Source organism: Bos mutus, chromosome 7 (assembly GCF_027580195.1).
Source record: "Bos mutus isolate GX-2022 chromosome 7, NWIPB_WYAK_1.1, whole genome shotgun sequence".
Taxonomy (NCBI): domain Eukaryota; kingdom Metazoa; phylum Chordata; class Mammalia; order Artiodactyla; family Bovidae; genus Bos; species Bos mutus.
In genome coordinates, this window is record NC_091623.1 from 81,333,152 (window position 1) to 81,350,570 (window position 17,419).

The following is a 17,419-nucleotide window of genomic DNA, read 5'->3' on the forward strand; positions in this document are numbered from 1 at the left end:
TGCTAAGTCACTTCAGTCATGTCCGACTCTGTGTGACCCCATAGACAGCAGCCCACCAGGCTCCCCCGTCCCTGGGATTCTCCAGGCAAGAACACTAGAGTGGGTTGCCATTTCCTTCTCCAGTGCATGAAAGTGAAAAGTGAAAATGAAGCTAGGTGTGTCAAAAGATGATTTGATTTCTTCATTTAAGCATGATCCTTGTGGACAAATTCTTAACTACCTATAACTTTGTATAGGGAAGAAGCCATATTTTTACTGAAATAATCATACTTGCTAGGTATGTTCTGATTCTAAAATCACATGATTCACCTGGTCTGTGCTACCAGAAACCAATGTCTGTGAATGACAGTCAAGGGTCCCTTCACTTAGACTTCTTACTGAATATGGTTTATGGAGTGTTCCATATATTGCTCTGTGCTCCCATATTCCCCTTCCCCTTTCAGGACAGAAGTACTTATTTCCCTGCCTACTAAGGGTACTAGTATCAAATATTCTTAGCTAGTCCTTCTCATAACATTGTTTTTACTTGAGAAAAACTACTTTGTGTAAAGTTATGTTTCTTCACTGGGAAAAGGCCACATTCAATCAATGCTCCTGTGGGGGCACAAAGGAGACCTCTTAGTCTACTACAGGAAACTTGATAGGGGCAAGTCTTAATTCTTCCTGGGTTAACCTTCTGACAATATCAAGGTTCAACATCTCACTGTGCCCATTTCTGTTTCTTTTATTCTAAGTGAGTTGATTCTAAGAACAATAAACTTCCTCCATGCCTAGTGAGCTACAGTCCTTGGAGTCCTAAAGAGTAGGACACAACTGAGAAGCTAAGCACATTACTATCTCAATCTCAGAGTCTATGTACCATGAATTACCACATCCCCCTAAAGTGTTCCCTAACTCTGAGAGTGGAGAAGGCAACAATAGAGTAATGTTTACTACCCTTGCTTCCTGCCCATTCATGTGTGACTTCTTGAGTCTGCATTCTAGCCAGGTGTTAGATGTTCTTCTCAAAATTTTGAAAATTTCAAGAGTTTGAATATCTAATTTCCACATGTCTCCCAGAGAAGAGTTGGAAAGCAAGCATCCTGTCCTGCTCTCCCTAAAATGAGGGTCTGGTAGAAATTTGGTTTCTGAAAGCTATGTCCACAGTTTATTGTTGTCATTCAGTCATTTAATTGTGGTTGACTTTGCAACTCCATGGACTGAAGCATGCCAGGATTCCCTGTCCTTCACCATCCCCAGAGTTTGCTCAAATTCATGTCGACTGAGTCAGTAATGCCATTCAACCATCTCATCCTCCTTCGTCCCCTTCCCCTCCTGCCTTCAATCTTTCCCAGAATCAGGGTCTTTTCCAATGAGTTGGCTCTTCACTTCAGGTGGCCAAAGTATTGGAGCTTCGGCCTCAGGATCAGTTCTTGCAATGAATATTCAGCATTGATTTCCTTTAGATTAACTGGTTTGCTCCCCTTACTGTCCAAGGGACTCTGGAGAGTCTTCTCCAGAACTACAGTTCGAAAACATCAATTATTCAGCACTCAGCCTTATTGATGGTCTAACTCTCACATCTGTACACAACTACTGGAAAAGCCATAGCTTTGATTATATAGACCTTGTTGGCAAATTAATATCTCAGCTTTTTAATCCTGTCTAACTTTGTCATAGCTTTTCTTTCAAGGAGAAAGTGCCTTTTAATTCCGTAGCTGCAATCACTGTCTGCAGTGATGTTGGAGCCCCCCCAAAATAAAGTCTGTCACTGTTTCCATTGTTTTCCCATATATTTGCCATGAAGTGATAGGACCGGATGCCATGATCTTAGTTTTTAGAATGTTGAATTTTAAGCCAGCTTTTTCACTATCCTCTTTCACTTTCATCAAGAGGCTTTTTAGTTCCTCTTTGATTTCTGCATAAGGGTGGTATCATCTACATATCTGAAGTTATTTATATTTCTCATGGAAATCTTGATTCCAGCTTGTGCTTCATTCACCCAGCATTTTGTATGATGTACTCTGAAAGAGGAGAGTGAAAAAGCTGTCTTAAAACTCAACATTTAGAAAACAAAGATCATGGCATCTGATCCCATCACTTCCTGGCAAATAGATGGGGAAATAATGGAAACACTGAGAGACTTTATTTTGGGGGGCTACAAAATCACTGCAGACAGTGACTGTGGCCATGAAATTAAAAGACTTTTGCTTCTTAGAAGAAAAGCTATGACAAACCTAGACAACATATTAAAAAGCAGAGACATTACTTTGCCAACAAAAGTCCATCTAGTCAAAGCTATGGTTTTTCCAGTAGTAATGTATGGATGTGAGAATTGGAGTATAAATAAAGCTGTGCACTGAAGAATTGATGCTTTCGAACTGTGGTCTTGGAGAAGATTCTTGAGAGTCCCTTGGATTGCAAGGAGATCCAACCAGTCAATCCTAAAGGAAATTAGTCCTGAATATTCATTGGAAGAACTGATGCTGAAGCTGAAACTCCAATACTTTGGCCACCTAATGCAAAGAACCGACTCATTTGAAAAAACCCTGATGCTGGGAAAGATTGAAGGCAGGAGGTGAAAGGGAAGACAGAGGATGAGATGGTTGGATGGCATTCACTGACTAGATAGACATGAGTTTGAGTAAGCTCCGGGAGTTGGTGATGGACAGGGAAGCCTGGTGTACTGCAGTCCATGGGATCGCAAAGAGTTGGACACGACTGAATGACTGAACTGAACTGAACTCTGTATAGAAGTTAAATAAGCAGGGGGACAACATACGGCCTTGATGAACTCCTTCTTGACTGCATACAGTTTTCTCAGGAGGTAGAGAAGGTGATCTGTTATTCCAATCTCTTTAAGAATATTCCACAATTTGTTGTGATCCACACAAAGGCTTTAGCATAATCAATGAAGCAGAAGTAGATATTTTCCTGGAATTCTCTTGCTTTTCTTATGATCCAATGGTTGTTTGCAATTTAATCTCTTGTTCTGCCTTTTCTAAATCCAGCCTGTATATCTCAAAGTTCTCATTTCATGTACTCTTGAAGCCTAGCTTAAAGGACTTTTAGCATTATCTTGCTAACATATGAAATAAGTGCTATGGTGCAATTGTATGAACATTCTTTGACATTGCCCGTTTTGGGGATCAGAATGAAAATAGGCCTTTTCCAGTCCTGGGCCCACTGCTGAGTTTTCCATTTTTGCAGACATATTGAGTGCAGTGCTTTAACAATATCATCTTTTAGGATTTGAAATAACTCAGCTGGAATTCCATCACCTCTGCTAACTTTGTCCATTATGATGCTTTCTAAGGTCTTCTTGACTTCATACTCCGGGATATCTAGCTCTAGGTGAGTGATCACACCATCGTGGTTATCTGGGTCATTAGATCTTTTTTGTATAGTTCTTCTGTGTATTCTTGCCACCTCCTCTTATTTCTTCTGCTTCTGTTAGGTCCATACCATTTCTGTCCTATATTGTGCCTATTTTTGCATGAAATAGTCCCTTGTTATCTCTAATTTTCTTGAACAGATCTCTAGTCTTTCCCATTCTATTGTTTTCCTCTGTTTCTTTGCATTGTTTGCTTAAGAAGATGGCTTAAGAAGACTTTCTTATCTCTCTTTGCTCTTCATTGGAACTCCACATTCAGATGGGTATATCTTTTCCATTCACCTTTGCCTTTCACCTTTTCTTTTCTCAGCTATTTGTAAGGCCTCCTCAGACAACCATTTTGCCTTTTTGCATTTCATTTTCTTGTGGATGGCTTTGATCACCACCTGTTGCACAATGTTATGAACCTCTGTCCATAGTTCTGGCACTCAGTCTATCAGATCTAATCCTTTGAATCTATTTGTCATGTCCACTGTATAATCATAAGGGATTTGATTTAGGTCATACTTGAATGGCCTGGTTGTCTTCTGTACTTTCTTCAATTTGAGTCTGAATTTTGCAATAAGAAATTCATGATCTGAGTTATAGTCAGCTTTCAGTCTTGTTTTTTGCTGACTGTATAGAGCTTCTCCATCTTCAGCTGCAAAGAATATAATCAATATGATTTGAGTATTTACCATCTGGTGATATCCATGTGTAGAGTCATCTCTTGTATTGTTGAAAGAGGGTGTTTGCTATGACCAGTGCACCCTCATGTCTAAACTCTTGTTAGCATTTTCCCTGCTTCATTTTGTACTCCAAAGTCAAACTTGCCTGTTACTCCATGTATCTCTTGACTTCCTACTTTTGCGTTCCAGTCACTATGATGGTGTTAGTTCTAGGTCTTGTAGGTCTTCACCGAACCATTCAACTTCAGCTTCTTCAGCGTTAGTGGCTGGGGCATAGACTTGGATTACTATGTATATTTGCCCTGGCAATGAACCAAGATCATTCTGCCATTTTTGAGATTTGACCCAAGTACTCCATTTCAGACTCTTTTGCTGACTATTTGGACTACTGCATTTCTTACAAGCAATTCTTTCCCACAGTAGTAGATGTAATGGTCATCTGAATTAAATTCGCCCTTTCCCATCTATTTTTGTTCACTGATTGCTATAATGTTGACAAATAAAATCTGGGCTTTTCTCCCTTCCTTAAACGAACAAAATAACAACTATTACATCTCACTTGAATTAAGCAATTACAATATCACATGTTTTACAGAGTCATCTTTTTTCAATAACTATTCCATTAGAATGATATAGATAGATAAATAGATAAATGTTGTTCAGTGGCTCAGTCATGCCTGACTCTTTGCAACCTGATGGACTGCAGTGCACCAGGTTCCCCTGTCCTTCATCATCTCCCAGAGTTTGCTCAAACTCATGTCCATCGAGTTGGTGATGCCATCCAACCATCTCATTCTCTGTTGTCCCTTTCTCCTCCTACCTTTAATCTTTCCGAGCATCAGGGTCTTTTCTTTTTTTTAATTTATTTATTTTAATTGCAGGTTAATTACTTTACAATATTGTATTGGTTTTGCCATACATCAACATGGATCCACCACAGGTATACACGTGTTCCCCATCCCAAACCCCTCTCCCTCCTCCCTCCCCGTACCATCCCTCTGGGTCGACCCAGTGCACCAGCCCCAAGCATCCTGTATCCTGCATCGAACCTGGACTGGCGATTCATTTCATATATGATATTACACATGTTTCAATGCCATTCTCCCAAATCATCCCACCCTCTCCTTCTCCCACAGAGTATGCAAGACGGCAAAAGAGCCACAGATGTATAGAACAGGGTCTTTTCTAATGTGCCAATTCTTCACATAAGGTGGCCAAAGTATTTAAGCTTCAGCTTCAGGATTAATCCTTTCAATGAATATTCAGGATTGATTTCCTTTAGGATTGACAGGTTTGATTTCTTTGCAGTCCAAGGGACTCTCAAGAGTCTTCTCCAAAGAACAGTTCAAAAGCATCAATTTTTCAACACTCAGCCTTCTTTATGGTCCAGTTCTCACATCCATACATTACTACTGGAAAAACATAGCTTTGGCTATATGGACTTTTTTGGCAAACTGATGTCTCTGTTTTTTTAATGCAGTCTAAGTTTGTCATAGCATTTCTTCCAAGGAACAAACACTTTTTAATTTTATTTTTATGACTGTAGTCATATATATATATATGCATACATATCTTACAATTGTGGAAGGTAATACTTATATTCGGAGAAGGCAATGGCACCCCACTCCAGTACTCTTGCCTCGAAAATCCCATGGACGGAGGAGCCTGGTGGGCTGCAGTCCATGGGGTCACTAAGAGTCAGACGTGACTGAGAGACTTCACTTTCACTTTTCACTTTCATGCATTGGAGGAGGGAATGGCAACCCACTCCAGGGTTCTTGCCTGGAGAATCCCAAGGATGGTGGAGCCTGGTGGGCTGCCATCTGTGGGGTCGCACAGTCAGACACGACTGAAGCGATGTAGTAGTAGTAGTAGTAGTACTTATATTTACTCTTAGACAGAATCACTGAGGTGGTAAAAGTGCAGTGAAAAAACATGCTTTTCCTTGACTCTTGAAATGTGAAGTAAAACAATATTAAAATTGCAAAATTTATTCCAGATAGAATCAAATTGCAAAGCTTTTTGCAGAAAATATATATATATGCTATAATGCCCTTATTATGATAATAGACACAAACATATAAATATAAAATTATATACAATTATATTACATAGACACAAACTAAATAGAATTTATAATACATAGTGATTCTACCAAATATTAGGAAATTCAGAAAAAAAAAAAAAAAAAAAAGCTGAATTCTACCATAGACTTTATCAATGTAACTACTGAATTTGACCAAAATCTGTCTTTCAATAACACACTCTTTAACCTTTCTCCCTTACTAAAGTTTAAACAGGTAATACTAGGATCAGATCAATCCACTCCTTAAAGTATTTTTAAATAGAAATCTCTTTCCAGGCTTATTTACATTTTACATTTTTCTTGTAATGAATTATGTATTATTTTGAAAACATAGGGATGTATATTGATCTCTAAAATCCTTGAAAAGTAAACAGCTTCAGCATCCAAAGAGTCATACTTATGCAGCTCTGACATATTAATGGGATAGTAAATTTAGAAAAATGGCAATATGCCAGAACCCTTAATAGGTCACTGCAGATGAGTATTATTGAGTAAGTTTGGTGCTGCAAGACTAGAAAAGCCTTCCTCCACTCAGAGAGGAACATTAGGAGGATGCCACTCAGATAGGATGCAGATCCAGACTATTGGAGTTCATACTTTATATCTTATATGAGTAAGTGATATTAATCTCTAAATATTTATCAGCTATGCTTATGAAATTTGAATTCTTGAAAGTCCATAGTCATATTATTGTCTCTATACTTCTACAAACAAAATCCAATTAATTATCTATTCTACAATCTGAAGAACTAAAACATGTTACTTGACACAGTCATAAGGTTAAAACACTTGTAATAACCTGCCAATTCCACATTTGATTTGGCTGTTGCTATTTTATTTTTTACAGACTAAATTAATAAATCCTCTCAAAATTCTGGAGGGAAAATTTACAGTTTTAATGTTATGGAAACAAGGATTAGAAAAATATAGAAAAAATCATAGGCAATTTAAAATATTCTGAGATTATACTATGAGAAAATAAAAGAGGTTATACCCATGCCTTCTGGTACTATAGTAAAAGAGATGTGTTTGAGATTTAAAGTAAAAATATCACAATTTTAGCTCTATTCTAAATGAAGGACTATAAAGACAGAAGAAACGACAGAAAATTTCTAGCATCCTGAAACCATATGACAAAAGAAGAAAGCATTTAGAGTATAAGTATTTCTATTCCTACACTAGGTAGAAATAAGCTTTTATACTTGTACTTAATACCATTGTAAATACTTTATTTGCAAGATGAGTTAAGTCTTCACTTAAAATTTCACCACATTGTGATTCCATAGTCAATTTTGTTAAAAATTGTCCTTCAGAATGCCGCTTGCATAGGGGCAAGAGACAAGAGACGAGGGTTTTAATCCTTGGGTCAGGAAAGTCCCCTGGAGTAGGAAATGACAACCCACTCCAGTATTCTTGCCTGAAAAATCCCAAGGACAGAGGAGCCTGATGAACTACAGTTCATGGGGTCTCAGAGTCAGATAAAACAGAATGCACACTCCACGCATGCCATAAGTGTTCTAAATAGTGGCAAATAATTTCATTTAGTAATTTTAATTAAATAAATAACAAAATACTATCACATCTTAGGAAATAAAATAATTTGCTACTCATTTTATTTAATTGACACAGTTAGCTGACCTTTACCTTCCAACAAAATCATCTGAACACTATTATCATGCTGACTGATCATTTATATTCACGATGATTGCTTATGTTTATACTTATTAAACCTAAAAATAAAATATATAGCTATATCACTTATGTCCATTGAAAATTAGGAGTTAATGATCTCATATTTGATAATGTATTTCCATACAAGTGGCATCATTATAAGAAAATGTACTTTGTAAAATGAAAATTCATGTAAACTATACTTATTATCTAAAAACATAAAACCTTTCTTGAATGATATAAGCAAAAATCAAGCACAAAGTTTAAAATATTTATAGTACATATATTTATCTTTACAAAATTAAAAATAATTACCATGTGTGAGGGCTTCACTGTTGGCTTAGCTGGTAAAGAACCTTCCTGTCAAAGCAGGAGATGCAAGAGACCTGGATTAGATCCTTGGGATGAGAAGATCCCCTGGAGATAAAAATGGCAATCCGCTCCAGTACTCTTGACTGGAAAATTTCACGGACAGAGGATCCTGGTGGACTACAGTTCATGGGGGCACAAAGAATCGAATACAAATGAGCATGCACAGACATACACATGTGTTAACAAAAAAAATCCCATTAAATTAATTGATACCTATATATAAAAATGGAGGGGAAGCAACACAAATGTCCATAAATCAAATGAATTTATAAATAAAATGTAGTACAGGCTTACAAAGGAACATTGCTCATTCTTAAAATGGAATGAAATTCTGAAACGTGTTCAGTTCAGTTCATTCCAGTAGCTCAGTCATGTCTGACTCTATGCAACCCCATAGACCACAGCATGCCTATCCATCACCAACACCTGGAGTTTACCCAAACTCATGTCCATTGAGTCGGTGATGCCATCCAACCATCTCATCCTCTGTTGTCCCCTTCACCTCCTGCCTTCTATCTTTCCCAGCATGAGGGTCTTTTCAAATGAGTCAGCTTTTTGTATCAGGTGGCCAAAGTATTGGAGTTTCAGCTTCAGCATCACTTTTCCAATGAATATTCGGAACTGATTTCATTTAGGATGGACTGGTTGGATCTCCTTGCAGTCCAAGGGACTTTCAAGAGTCTTCTCCAGCACCACAGTTCAAAAGCATCAATTCTTCAGCACTCAGCTTTCTTTATAGTCCAACTCTCACATACATAAATGACTACTGGAAAAACCATAGCCTTGACAAGATGGCCCTTTGTAGATAGAGTAATGTCTGCTTGTTTTTTTTTAATTTTATTTTATTTTTAAACTTTACAATATTGTATTGGTTTTGCCAAACATCAAAATGAATCAGCCACAGGTATACATGTGTTCCCCATCCTGAACCCTCCTCCCTCCTCCCTCCCCATAGCATCCCTCTGGGTCGTCCCAGTGCACCAGCCCCAAGCATCCAGTATCATGCATCGAACATGGACTGGCGATATGCTGTCTAGGTTGGTTATAACTTTCCTTCCAAGGAGTAAGCATCTTTTTAATTTCATGGCTGCAATCACCATCTGCAGTGATTTTGGAGCCCCTCAAAAATAAAGTCAGCCACTGTTTCCACTGTTTTCCCATCTATTTGCCATGAAGTGATGGGACCAGATGCCATGATCCTAGTTTTCTGAATGTTGAGCTTTAAGCCAACTTTTTAACTCCTCTTTCACTTTCAACAAGAGGCTCTTTAATTCTTCTTCACTTTCTGTCATAAAGGTGGTGTCATTTGCTTATCTGAAGTTATTGATATTTCTCCTGGCAATCTTGATTCCAGCTTGTGCTTCATGCAGCCCAGCCTTTTTCATGATGTACTCCACATATAAGTTAAATAAGTAGGGTGACAATATATAGCCTTAACATACTCCTTTCCCTATTTGGAACCAGTCTGTTGTTCCATGTTCTAACTGTGGCTTCCTGACCTGCATACAGATTTCTCAAGAAGCAGGTGAGGTGGTCTGCTCTTCCCATCTCTTGAAGAATTGTCCGCAGTTTATTGTGATCCACACAGTCATGTTACAGCATGGACAGACTGTGAGGGTATTATGATAAGGGAAAGAAGATAATCAAAAAGAAAATAAAAATGTGATTGATCTATTATTCCTAGAATAGTCAAATTTATAGAGATAGAAAGTAGACCAGTGATTTCCAGGAACTGATTAGAAGGGGCAATGGATAATTATTGTTATTGTTTAATTGTTAATAGTTTCAGTTGGAAATGATGTAGAGTCTGGGGATTAATATTGGTGATGGATTCACAACAATATGGGAGTACTTAATTCCACTGTATTGATAGTATACTTAAGTTAATTTTAGAAACTTGCCAAACCCCTGCAGTCACTGAATTACTCATTAAATTGTAAACAATTTTAAAGTTCTATCAACCTTGAACAATAAAAGTAATGAAAACAATGAAAAATAAGACTGCAACTTAAAAATATAAGTTATGATATTTTGAGGTCTTTCAGAAGAATGATACTGAGGGCTATAATTAGGATTGCATATAGTTATTAGTGGTTCAGACTGATTATTAGAGATATGACTGTATGTAGATCACTAAGCTTTGGAAAATGAAATATGTTTGACAAATAGAAATTGTATTTTCATGATATTTAACTTTAAAACAACTGGCTAAAACCCTTCAGTGTAATGCTGCCAGTACAATTATGATGTTCAAGCGACAGAATAAAGGATTGAATGAACCTTTTGCAATAACTTTCTCCTTCTTAATTGCAGTCTAGTATGGGATGGATGTAAAAAGTGGGGGTAAAAGGAGTACCCGTGGAAGAAGTGGACTCCTTCTGCCATATAACTTCATCAAATCACAGCTTATCTTTGAAGCTGAATTAGCATCCTTAGTCCTGCAGTTATTATTGCATTTATTCAACTAGCTACTAATAGAACAGTTTTGGTTCCAGGATTTCAGAGATAGAAATCCTTTTAAGAACTTAGATCCTCCTGAAACTTAAGGAGAAATTAATTTAGCTCTGTGTTAAAACGTGAAACATAAAAACATGAGTTTGAGCAAGCTCTGGGAGTTGGTGATTGACAGAGAAGCCTGGTGTGCTGCAGTCCATTGGGTTGCAAAGAGTCAGACACGACTGAGTGACTGAACTTACGTAAAGAAATAAGAAGCTTTATTTATTTACTTTTCTTTATGCAGTAAAGTTTGCATTTCTGAGACTTTGCAGGTAAAACTTCTCCCTACGCAAAATGCCCTTTCAGTTATGAAAGTTTGCATTTAGTATTATAGGGTTACTTTGGGAAGAAATATTGTAAGCAGATCATTATTGATTTCAATGTATAGCTTGGCAAATTTGAAGTAAATGCACTAACAATTGCAAATTATGTTTCCATTTGCAGACTCAGTTCTTCCATGGCCTAGGCATAAAAATATAAGTCCTCTTATTTTGAAAGTAAAAATGCCTTTAAAGTTTAATCAGTATCAAAAATTATTGGATTTTAGTGTGTTTCAATAGATTTTAGTATGTTTTTTATATGTAATTATCATCTATTTCTCCATTTGCAGTATCACTTTTGTTTGAAATCATGGAAAACTGGAATATCACGGCAGATTTCATTCTCCTAGGTCTCTTTAACCACACAGGAGCCCACCAATTTCTCTTTGTGTTGGTTCTTATAATTGCCTTCACCTCCCTAGTTAGCAATGCCCTCATGCTTCTCCTGATTCTCCTGGACCCCCGACTCCACAGGCCCATGTACTTCCTCCTGAGCCAACTCTCCCTCATGGACCTGATGCTGATTTCCGCCATAGTGCCCAAAATGGCCATTGACTATTTGACTGGCAGGAAGTTCATCTCCCCTGCTGGCTGTGGGTTCCAGATCTTCTTCTTCCTCACTTTAGGAGGGGGTGAGTGCTTCCTCTTAGCAGCCATGTCCTATGACCGCTATGTTGCTATTTGCCATCCACTGAGATACCCAGTCCTCATGAGTTGGAAAGTATGTCTCAGTATGATTTTGGGGTCTTGGTTCCTTGGTGCAGTTGATGGACTCATGCAGGCTGCTGCTACCCTGAACTTCTCATTTTGCAGCACACATGAGATTGATCACTTCTTTTGTGAGGCGCCCACTCTTGTGCGTTTGGCTTGTGCTGACACTTCTGTCTTTGAGTATGTCATGTACATCTGCTGTGTGTTAATGCTCCTGATCCCCATTTCCCTCATCTTGATTTCCTATAGTCTCATCCTTGCTGCTGTTCTCCACATGCATTCTAATGAAGCCCGCAAGAAGGCATTTGCCACCTGCTCCTCCCACCTGTCTGTGGTGGGACTCTTTTTTGGAGCTGGCATTTTTACCTACATGAGACCTAAATCCTATAAGTCAGCTAACTACAATAAGGTTGTGTCAGTGTACTATACTATTTTCACCCCTGTGCTGAACCCCCTCATCTATAGTCTGAGGAACAGTGAGGTCAAGGGAGCTCTGCAAAAGTGTATGAATAGATGTGCTGCCTATGAATAAGATTACGTTGACTTGCCCTAGAGTTCAAGGCTGTGCAAAGTGATTATACAAGATTTCCTTGAGAGAAGTTACATACACATTATATCTGTAACTGTTATTTCTGTTGTACTTTGAAATGGAGATAGACGTCTAGCTTTGGATACTTTACTAAACTGTCCTCAACAAATTAGATTACTGGTTATTAAAATCTGTTGATCACAAATCTTTATTCAAATGTTCCTACATCCCCCTTCACAATAAATACTTGTTGAAAGAATGAGTAGTCAAGCAATATTGAAGTTTTTTTTTTTTTAATTGAGGTATAACTTATGAACCCTAGAAAACTCACATGTTTAGGCTAACTTTCAACTCGTTTCAATAGTACCTGCACTTATAGCTTACACCCAGTACCAAGAGACAAAACTTTCATGAAACTAGAAATGTCCCACATTTCCTTTTCTAGTGAAGTCACTCAACCCAGAAACAAATACTGGTCTGATTCACATCTCTAACAATTATTTTAATCTATACTAGAATTTAATATCAATGAAACTGTGCAGTAGGTATTTTTCTTGTATCTTAAGCCTTTCTTTTAATTGCTATATTTTTAAATATTCTTATACAACTTTACACTATCAGCATTTTAGTTTTTTCTTTGCTAAGTAGTACTTTCTTATTGGTATGTATCAATATTTACTTATGTACTATTTTGTTGATAGACAACTGGGTTATATTTTCAGTGTGGGATTCTTATGACTAAAATTGCTATTATCCCTTTCTGTCTATGATCATATGTGTTTACTTTTTGTAGCTGCATGAATACCTTTTTAGTAACTTGTTTTTGATGTGGATATTTGATTTTAAACTCTTGCCAGCAGAGCACATGAGCAGCAGTTGCTCCAAACTGGCCACAGTTGGGTATTATTAATGCTAACATTTTTGTCTGTCTTATTTAATGTAACTCATTTTGTTTTAATTTGTATTTCCCTAATGTGTAATGATGCTGCAGACTTTTGCATTAGCTTATTGCCTATTTATATGTCTTCCTTTGTTAATGGTTCATTCAATCTTTGAAAAAAAAAAAAAAGAAAATAACATTTTGAAATTTCTAAAGTTACATAATTTTATTGTTTACTGATAGATGACATATGATGTTCGTAAGAATATTTGAAATTTTTAAATAGAATCATATCACATTTTGGTAGATGGTTAAATGCTATTTGCAATGGATAGATATTTTAGATAATGGTTTTAGTTCTTTTCTATGTATAGGAAGAGGCAAAAATTCAATTCATAAAATTTTTTCCTGAAACAAATCTGAGGGCAGTTCTAACAGTTTTCTACAAGCTCAAGATTCCACATCCTGATCTTCACCCTGAATTCCTTTCAGGGTGTATTTAGGTCAGCAACTGCAGTGGTTAATAACTTGTACAATAGGATGGTGAGAAAATGTCTTTATTTTATAATCTCCTCCCTTTTGGTTTTACTTTGACCAAATTTTGGAAGGCATTTTTGGACCAGTTTTTCTCACAGTGGTAGGACTGCTTATGCCCAGATCAGCTAAGGATTTTGTTGATAGATCACTCAATGAGCTATTATTGGATTAGGCTCTTTTAACAGTGTAGCCAAATGCTTCTGGACTTCTTATCTTCCTCTTATGGTCCAGGAAATGGTTCTCTTTGTTGCTTCTTCCTATATTTAGAGTTACAATATTACAATCATTGATCATATACAACCACTACTACTAAGTCATTTCAGTTGTGTCCGACTCTGTGCGACCCCATAGACAGCAGCCCACTAGGCTCCCCCTGTCCCTGGGATTCTCCAGGCAAGAACACTGGAGTGGGTTGCCATTTCCTTCTCCAGTGCATGAAAGTGAAGTCACTCAGTCATGTCTGACTCTTTGTGACCCCATGGACTGCAGCCTACCAGGCTCCTCCGTCCATGGGATTTCCCAGGCAAGAGTACTGGAGTGGGGTGCCATTACCTTCTCCAATATACAACCAAATATTTGATCAATTGTATCAAGCCACTAATTATCATTATTTTTATCAAAGACTCAGCCACACATTTGGTAATGCAAACAATTTTAATAAAGTAGAATACAACCAATAGAGCTAGTAAAATTAATAGGGTCATAAGAAAGTACTTAAGCTAAGAACTTCTATTAGATATGGCCCAGTATCTCTCAGCCATATATTCCACTCTTTTTTGCACCAATCACTATCTTTAAGGGAAACAATATTTTGGTATTGTACACAACCCCTTCATGAATCACAGCCTTGTTATGGTGGAAGGGCTTGTGTAATTCAATAAAGCTAAGAGTCATGTTATGCAGGACCACCCAAGATGAACAGGTCATAGTGAAGGGTTCTGACAAAATGTGATCATTTTGGAAGAGGAAATGGCAGATGACACCAGTATTCTTGCCTGGAGAACCTCATGAACAGTATGAAAAGGCAAAAGAGATATGACATTGGATGATAAGCCTCCCAGGTTGGAGGGTGTATGATAGGCTACTGAGAAAGAGCAGACACAATTAATAACTATTGATAGCTCCAGAAAGAATGAGGTGGCTGGGTCAAAGTGGAAATAGCCCTCATTGTGGAGATGTCTGGTAGTAAAAAGTAAAGCCCAATGCTGTAAAGAATAATATTGCATAGTAATCTTTAATGTTAGGTCCATGAATCAAGGTAAATTTGATGTGTTCAAGAAGGAGATGGCAAGACTGAACATTGACGTATTAGGAATCAGTGAACTAAAATGGATGGGAATACCAAATTTAATTCAGATGGCCATTATATCTAATACTATGGCAAGAATCTGTTAGAAGAAATGGAGTAGCCCTCACAGTCAAAAAAGATTCCAAAATGCAGTGACTAAGACACCATGCTCCCAATACAGAAGACCTGGTTTTGATTCCTGGTCAGAGAACTAGATCCCACATGCTGCAACCAAAATGCACTACTTGGGCACAATCTCAAAAAACAAACAAACAAACAAACAAAAAAAACTTGGTTCATTTCCAAGGCGAACCATTCAGTATCTCAGTAATCAAATAGCCACACTAAAATCAAGTTACTAAAATCTATTCATGCAGCTACCAAAAATCTTCAGCCAACAATGCTGAAGAAGCTAGAGTTGACCATTTCCTTGAAGACCTACAAGACCTTCTAAAACTAACAGAATAAAAGATGTCCTTTTCATCATAGTGAATTGGAATGCAAAACTAGGAAGTCAAGAGACACCCAGAATAACAGGAAAAGTTGGCATTGGAGTATAAAATGAAGCAAGGCAAAGGCTAACAGAGTTTTGTCAAAAGAACACATTGGTCATAGTCACTGGTCATTGGACGTGAATAAATATCAACATCTTAGGAATCAGTGAACCAAAAAGCATCTACTTCTTTTTCACACTAAAGCCTTTGTGTGTATCATAACAAACTGTGGAAAACTCTTCAAGAGATGGGAATACCAGACCATCTTACTTGTCTCCTGAGAAAACCGTATGCATGTCAAGAAGCAAGTTAGAACCTTAGGTGGAAAAACTGGTTCAAAATTTTGAAAGGAGTATGACAAGGTTGTATATGGTCAACCTGTTTATTTAACTTAAATGTAGAACGCATTATGTGAAATACTGGACTGGATGAGTTACAAGCTAGAATCAAGATTGCCAAGAGAAATAGTAACAACCTCGGATGTGCAGAAGATATTACTCTAATGGCAAAAAGCAAAGAGGAACTAAAGAGCCTCTTGATGAGTGTGAAAGAGTAGGTGAAAAAGTCAGCTTAAAGCTGAATATTAAAAAAAAAAAAGAAAAAAAACCTGGCATATGACCCAATCACTTCATGCAAATAGAAGGGATAAAGGTGGAAGCAATGACAGATTTCCTCTTCTTGGATTCTAAAGTCACTGTGGATGGTGACTGCAGCCATGAAATTAGAAGATGACTGTTTTTTGGAAGGAAAGCTATAACAAACATAGACAGTGTATTAAAAAGCAAAGACATCACTTTGTTGGAAAAGGTCCATATAATCAAGGCTATGATCTTTCCAGTAGTCATGTACAAATCTGAGAGTTGGATCATAAAAAATGCAGAGCGCTGAAGAATGTGCTTTTGAACTGTGGTGCTGGAGAAGATTCCTGAGAGTCCTTTGGACAGCAAAGAGATCAAAATAGTCAATTTTAAAGGAAATCAACCCTGAATATTCATTGGAAGGACTGATGCTGAAGCTCCAATATTTTGGTCCCCTGATCCAAAGAGACAATTCATTTGAAAAGACTCTGATGCTGGGAAAGATTGAAGGCAGAAGGAGAAGACAATAACAGAGGATGAGATGGTTGGATGGCATCACTGATTCAATGGTCATGAACTTGAGTAAACTGTAAGAGATGGAGAGGGACAGGAAAGCCTGGCATGCTGCAGTCAATGGAGTCATAAAGAGTCGGACATGACTGATGACGGAACAACAACAACATGCATACAAATTGTTGCTGTTGAGTTGTTAATCATGTCTGACTCTTGTGATTTCAAGGACTGTAGCCTGCCAAGCTCCTCTGTCCGTGGGATTTCCCAGGCAGAAATACTAAAGAGTAGGTTGCCATTTCCTTCTCCAGGGGATCTTTCCCACCCAAGGATGGAAACAATGTCTCTTAAACTGGCAGGTGGATTCTTTACCACTGAGCCATCAGGAAAGCCCATGCATATATATAGGGGCATGAAAATATATAAACAACTATTAACAGACATAAAGGGATAAATTAATAATAATAGAAGGGAAATTTAACACCCCACTTACATCAGTGTAGTCAGGGAGTGTGATTTCTCCAGCTCCATAAATCTTGCTCAAGATTGTTTTGGCTCTTCTGTGCAAAAAGGCCATTGATAATTTGATAGGGATTACACTGAATCTCTTGGATTGGCCTGGGTACTATAGTCATTTTAATAAATTGATTCTTTTAATTCAAGAGCAAGATATATTTTTTTAACTTTTTAATTTATATTAGAGTACTGTTGATTAAAAATACTGTCATAGTTTCAGGTGTACAGCAAAGTGACTCAGTTATACATATACATGTATCTTTTTTTTTTCCAAATTATTTTTCCATTTAGGATGTTACATAATATTGAGGAGAGTTCTTTTTCTTATCCAGCTGCAATGCGGGGCACCTGGGCTCGATCCCTGGGTTGGGAAAATCCCCTGGACAAGGA

General features: G+C 37.5%; 1 protein-coding gene across 1 annotated transcript; it reads left to right on the plus strand.

Annotated features, from left to right (window-relative positions):
* Positions 1-11,296: 11,296 nt before the first annotated feature.
* Positions 11,297-12,229, plus strand: LOC102275875 (olfactory receptor 2T8). Its single transcript, XM_005910777.3, has one exon. The coding sequence runs from the start codon at positions 11,297-11,299 to the stop codon at positions 12,227-12,229; it is 933 nt and encodes a 310-aa protein (XP_005910839.3).
* Positions 12,230-17,419: the final 5,190 nt, after the last annotated feature.